Below are 6,986 nucleotides of genomic sequence, written 5' to 3' on the forward strand. Positions count from 1 at the left end.
GCCCCGGCCACACGAGGACGAAAATGGCTAAACGCGTGGGACGAATGCAGACTCTCCTTTGGAAAACATTGGCCGGGAAACGATAGAACGAGCACGTGTCATGCGAAGACCTGTCGCTGCAACCCGGAGCAAAAGCAACAAACCATTGCGTAGCTAACTAGTAGCACTAGCTTTAGCTAACGTTAGCTAACGAAACGAACTTCCGAGTAAACTTGGAAAACACTGGTAATTAATTATTCTATAATTTGTAAAACTACGGTGTTAAAAACGACAATTTCAAAAATACAGATTCTAATGGTCAGATGTAGATAATGATACTAAAGATAGGCAGGTACTTGCTTTCAAGCAGAACACAGGGGGAAACAAATTTAGCGGGAGTGTTTACGTGTGTAGGCGTAATGACGTACAACGGCCTCAACAATTTCTGTAGTCCTATTCAGCCACTCGGTAACAACCATCGTTTTTCAGACACGTAAACTCTTCAAAAATCACCAGTGGGGTCACTGCTGATGTATCTAATGTCGTAGAACAAAACGTGATTTATCTCTTAAATGTGTGTCAACCACAGACCTTATTTGGAGCTATTTTCCAAAAGCCTATGGAGAAAATGCATTGCTTTTTGACGAAGGAACCGGAAGTGCTAAAAATGCTAACTTACTTCCGGGTTTTACGACGCGTCACTGCGGTTCTCTATAGAAGTTACCGTGGTGTTTAAACAAGCAATAAATAAGACAGATTTCCACAGACAATGTTCAACTGTAGTTTATTTTATTTAAAAAACCAGGGTGCAAATATGAAATTAAAAAAAAATAAAGACAAGCATATCATTTTTAAGCATTTAATACAAACTTAACAATATAAACTATTTCAGTCCCTCTTGACATGTAAGACACTGACTCAAAATACTTTGTTATACCGTATTTTTATCAAGTATTGCACAATGTAGGTACAAAATTAATATTCATACGATTACATTTTGTCCATTGTATAGCAAAATCTTTTTAACCTCTTAACAGAAAATACAATTCATCTTTCAGAAAAAGCAAATATTCCTACACTTGAATTCCATCACGAAGGAATATTCTGTACACAATCTTTAGAACATTTGATGTCTTTTTTTTTTTTTCAAGATGGATTTCTTTAACAATTATCTTTCAAAAAAGGAAAATCTGCTGCAGCCATCACAGATCACTGGAGTAGTAAAAAGATATAAATGCAACACCATGTCATAGAAACAATATATACTCTGATATCTTACAAACTCTGTACTAAATTAAATTATACAATTAGAAAAAGACCAAGTAACCCCACTTAGTAGTGCCAATTCATAAAAACCAGCCTTGTCTTACCACCTGTAAAATACTGTAAGAGGCCAAAACTTGAAGCTTGTGTTTTTATTTTGTATTTTCTCAATATGGTAAAAAAGATTTGTGCTTGGTTGGCAAAAAGGAAAAAGAAAAACAAGTATGCATGTTGAATTGAAGTAACCAAGCTTGGATGTGTTTGTACAACAAGCTTTTAGTAGAAACAAACTCAAGGGGGCACAGTAAAAACACCCTTGGGCACATGCGCTTGACTGACTAGACACTATATCCTTGAAAGTCCAGATTCTAAGTGTGCGTTTTTGTTTTTCCTTCTCTTTGAGCCACCATCATTCATAAATAACATCTGGATGATGAGTTTAGTTAGCCATGACTGGCTGGAATTGCTGGTTAGAATACTGCATGTTGCTCAGACTGAAGTTGAGGCCATCCATAAGGGACTTGTCGTTGAGGCTTCCGTAGGCTGCAAACACATCAAAGGCATTGCTGTACTGCAGGGGGCCGAGACCCGGGGAGCCCTCCCCGGGGAACACAGCTCCGGGGCTGGCTGGGCCCTGGAGGTTGGGGAACACAAACTCCTTGGCGTTAGGGGAAAGAGCAGAGGCCTTCTGTTGCTGCTGACCCAGGCCGTACAGTGAGTGCATGGAGGTGGAGATGGCTTTCTGCTTGAGTAGGGTGTTGACATTCAGACCCAAGTTATTGGTAGGGGAAGTGCGGGCCACTTTGCTGCTACTGCCGCTGTTAGTGTTGTTGCCGCGGCCGTTGCTCTTCATCTTGGTGGAGCCAAATTTGGTGGCAGCAAAGGTGGCAGTGGTGAAGGTTAAGGGCTGGGTGGAGCGTGGCATGAAGGAGGGGCTGACAGCAGCCGACTGCCCGAAAGGAGGGGAGGGGGAGCTGGACTCTGAGGAAGCCCCGACGGGGTCGCTGATTGGCATGAAGACCTGGGCCTCAGGATTAAAGCTGTTCTTGATCTCCTTGTCCAGCTCTGACCCATTCTCATTGTTATCATCCACATAAAGCACCTTGACCGGTCCCTTCTCCCCAATCTGATAGGAAACCTCAAATGGGTCGATCCACACACTAAGGTCCTGAGGGAGATTATTCCGGACATCTTCGATATCCAGCCCGCTCTCTTTGGCTGCCTGCTCCACAACAGGGTCCACCTTCTCCCCTACATGGATGCACCTGAACCCTGAACCTTTGTATGGCTTATCTGGATACCAGTGGCCTTCATATTTGTTCTTCAGCTGCCTTTCAAGCTCTTCGCCGAAGATATTCACACGTCGTCGAGGGAGTTTGTTGTATAAATAGGAAATAATAAAGTTGAGTGCTACTTGAATTTCAAGCTGCATAGCTGCTTCAATGGCAAGGGTGATTCTTCTTCAGTCACAGAGTTGCTTTTTTCAAGAGTTGCAAAAACTTCCACAGCAGCAGGGATAGGTTTAATGAAAATAATCTGATTGAGTGCTTGATGCCGAAATGAATATCCTTCCAGGGATTGGTTTAGGATCCTGAAAAAGAGAACAAAATTGTTTATAGTATAAGCAAAAATAACCCAAATAAAACACAATTGTGATCAAGGACATTTCCTCTGCGGAAGCTCCTAGTAATCTATAGTCACCTTTCACCCTACATACAACAGCGCTGCGTCTCAGCTGTACAATATCAACAGCTATAAATAAACAAGCCACTGACTCAGAGACCGTGTCAGCAGTGTGTGTTCCCCAGCGGTCTGCTGTGACAGAAATACGCAAGCAGGGTTGACCTCTGCAGAGGGAGGAGGTTCTGGTGGAAGGTGTCAAGTCAGAATGATTTTAGATTGTCTGATTTTAACACAGACATGTTCAGACAAAACTCCTTCCCCTTGGTTTATAAGGGATCAAATGTTTCATTAACCTACCCAGGCTATTATAATACTTTCCCCTGCACAGACTATAAGCTACAGCGGGAAGAGGAGCACGCACAAGCTTGTGACGAAAATTGCTGTTACATAATCAACATTCAAAGTCTATCCACGGCTTTAAAGCCCTTTCTACAACAAAACAAAGGGCACTCGGTTAATAGCATGACGACAGTGACAATACATACAAGTACTAGTGTCTTTCTCATCACGTTCGGATCTGATAATGATCAACTTGTATTAATCCCCATGGGGAAATTCAGTTTTGCACCCTAGTGATAGTATACAATTATAGGCACGAAATACACCCACACATTCACAAACAGGACCTATATACATGGACTGATGAAGAGGGAAAGGGCTGACAGTATTCCGGCGCCAGGGAGCAGCTGGGGGTTCGTTGCCTTGCTCAAGGGTAAGGGGGAACTGGCACCTATCCAGCTACAAGGCCACTCTCTGTATATTCGGTCTGATCGGGACTCGAACTGGCGACCCTTCGGTTCCAAAGCCCTACAGACTGAGCGATAACCGAACAAGCAGCATTAGCTGGCCAGGTCAATGGAGGGTGTGAACAGAATGTAGCTTGCTAGCTATCTTGAAAGCCAGATAGGATACTGTTAATGTTTAGCTCGACCGGCTGGTTATCAGTGTTAACCTGCAGCAAGCCAGAGACTGAAGCTGGGTCACAGCAAATTGGTTTTAAACTGGAATGACGACGCTGTTGATCGATAGCAAGCTAACGTCAAGTAGCATTTGAATCAGCTAATGCTACAGCCATAGACTGGCTACAGCATGAATATTCAAATATAAAAAGGCAATGTTCAACAACACCACCCTTGAGTGACAGTTTAATAATTAGTCGTATATTAACAAAATACAATACAACCACTTTTATTTACGACAACATGAATGATATACCGACGTTAATTTAAGGTAATATTTACTTACATGGAAATGTAAACCAGGTCCTTCTTTAAGCAGCCAGAGTCCTCCCCAGCAAATGTTAAACAGCGTCGAGTTTTTTTAAAAGTCGATACAAAAAGATGTTGCCGTCGTTGTGTGTTTATAATGCTCCAGGCGTTTTTGCTCCTGTGGGGTATAGTTGAATTCCGATTCACAGGCTTGCAAGCTAGCTCCCCACAGCCTGGGAGTTTTTACAACTCTGCCCTTTAAAACTTAGGCTGATTTGTTTTTATAGTAGTCCTCCGCCACGGACATGAAGCAGGTAGTGATACGGCTTACAGAGGTCAACACCCAGTACGTGGTTTCTATTGGCCAAGCGCAAAATCGTCATCAACAACCACCCCACTTACCGCTGTGATTGGAAGATGTTGTGCTCAATCATCCACAAGGGTTCTATTTACGGTAGTGGTTTGCCTTTCATGTGCTCCGGACTATTTTCTTCGAGTACATTTAGATACATTATCTGATGAAAGCCTTGTTAGGACTTCTGTAACATCATTGAAACAAATCTACCACCAACTGGTTGAAGTGTAATAGACAGAATATATAAATGTGTAAATGTTATGCTAAGTCTTATTAAAAGTAGGTGTTCAGCTTTGTGATGCATTCAACAGATAGCTTAACAAGGAGTCTAGTGTGGTGATAAGGCTCCATAGTCTGTATAATCACTGTTGCCAAGTAACCACTGAAATAAAACGACATGGCTCTGCTCCTACCACTACAGGGTTAAACAGAGCTATATGTGGCGGAGGGACACACCTGCCACTGGCTGTGTTCCTGCCCCTCACAAATAACATGTTGATGTTCCTAGAGCCAGCTGTGTATCTGTAACTGTGGTTATCCCCATATCAGCACCATTTCCACCACTGCATCCCACCTTTCTTAATATATAAATTATTTTCCCACTTAGAACCTGTGATAAAGTTATCTTTATTATAAGGTCTGTGCTGTTGAATGGTCATTCATAGTACAGTAACTCAATGGATCCTGGCTCTGCTCCTGCCTTCTTGTTTTCAGCAGTGTACATGGATTAAGATCCCCCCCGTCAGGCCTAAGGTGTTTTACGACAAAGCCTGTTCTTACCTAACATGGTCTCCGTCACTGTGTGTTTGCACAATAAATACAATGCCACATGAATTGTACAGCTGCGGGAGGTGGCAAGGGAGGAGGAGGAAGAGAGAAGACAGGCTGTTCTTTGGAGGGGGGAGCTGAGAAACATAAGTATTTCCTGACTAAAAGAACCCACTCAAATGGTGTATTTCAGTCTATACATGTTACTTTTGAGAGCTCATGTATTGGTGACCTGCCTGGTGTATGCTCTCTGGTAGGAACAGCAGTCAATATAATGTAAGGTGTTTATGATTGGTCTGAATCCATTATAATGTAGATAGTGTGTTCAAGTATTGTTCCTAACTAAATCATGATAGCAGACATGAGAACAATTAACAAATGCCTCTCCCACTCATTCCCCTATTAACATGGACACATACGCTTCAAAGTACATTATACATTATAGCAAACACCAGAGTGGCCTTGGGCAAGCTGCTTCATCCCTGGTGAAAATGGAATAATGTATGGAGTACAAAGAGACATGAAGCAGAGCGGGAGAGCTTCAGCAGTCTTTTGTAGCTATTCTATAGTCTCTTTATGCTCTGTATTCTTAGCATTACCCCTATTCCCACTCCATTCTTAGCCTCCTCCGTCAACAGGGCTCTTTTGTGGGTACTTTCCACAGTTAGCATAGGCTACATGGGGACAGCTACTCTCAGCTCTTTTGTTGAGTTTTGTCTTGTTCTCTGGTACGCAGTGATGCAGTGTATATGTCTAGGGCTATAAGCTAAAGGGATGTTGAGACATGGTTTCTATACGCAGATGCTGTCATTATTCTTCAGAAAATACATTGTGCAATTAGCATTTATTTCATAATGATAAATTAAAGAGGCCCTATTATGCTTATTGGGGTTTTCAGTTTCCTGTCGGGTGTTATAGGTTTTTGGGCATGTAAATGGTCTGCAAATGCTAAAATCCCTGTGTTCCCTCCAGAGGGAGTTTCTCTCCCACACACTCCCCCCCCCAAAATGCCTCCATTGGACTCCTTTGTTTACTAACATAACATAATGACATCACTATGTAACACTCGCATTTCTGTTATTTGCATTTTGCGGTTAGCACTCCAACACATTGTACGTGACAGGCTAAGGGGCGGGACATCTCTAAGCGGTTGACCAATCACAACAGAGCCGGTCAGCTAACCAATCAGAGCAGACTGGGCTCTGGTTTCAGACAGAGGGTGAAAAGAGGTGCTGCAGCACAGGCAGTATGAGAACAATAAAGAGCTTTTTGAACATTAAAGCATGGAGACATGTCACAGCAGAGTCACTAAATACAAATATAACCTGAAAATTAGTATATATGGCCTCTTTTAATGTCATATATTGCAACTTAAAATAGCCTAGTTTTAGCAAAAATGCTTGTTTTGAAGTAGTGAGACAAATGAGACTGTTCTGTTGAGTGAACGTTTGTACGTGTCCTTGATATAGTTTGCCATGTGTACATTTTTTTACAGAATTATTTATATCTACTCCTCCAGACTTTTCTCTTTAGATTCTTGTTTTTACTGTGGAAGCATGCGAAAAAAACTAAGCTTTCTTTAAGAATTCAGCATAACATAGGTTGTAATTGAAATACAAATGGTCATTTTGGGGGTTGAAGATATACTGTAGATATTGGGATATGTATAGTTTATTACAATGCTACTGTTGACCATTTCCTCAGTGCTATTTCTCAGTGCCATAAAATGC

General features: G+C 41.9%; 1 protein-coding gene across 1 annotated transcript; it reads right to left on the bottom strand.

Moving 5' to 3' along the window:
• Window positions 1–746: 746 nt before the first annotated feature.
• On the bottom strand, window positions 747–4,392 carry LOC117464842 (protein Tob1-like). The gene is made up of 2 exons (XM_034107562.2): window positions 4,171–4,392; window positions 747–2,833 (listed from the first exon to the last, which is right to left on the bottom strand). The coding sequence occupies exon 2, from the start codon at window positions 2,672–2,674 to the stop codon at window positions 1,682–1,684; it is 993 nt and encodes a 330-aa protein (XP_033963453.1). The 5' UTR covers window positions 2,675–2,833; window positions 4,171–4,392; the 3' UTR covers window positions 747–1,681.
• Window positions 4,393–6,986: the final 2,594 nt, after the last annotated feature.

Source organism: Pseudochaenichthys georgianus, chromosome 19, assembly GCF_902827115.2.
Source record: "Pseudochaenichthys georgianus chromosome 19, fPseGeo1.2, whole genome shotgun sequence".
Taxonomy (NCBI): Eukaryota; Metazoa; Chordata; class Actinopteri; order Perciformes; family Channichthyidae; genus Pseudochaenichthys; species Pseudochaenichthys georgianus.

What these genes read in the sequence shown, in the direction of transcription:
- LOC117464842 (XM_034107562.2), bottom strand. Translation starts at nt 2,674, where the DNA reads ATGCAGCTTGAAATTCAAGTAGCACTCAACTTTATTATTTCCTATTTA.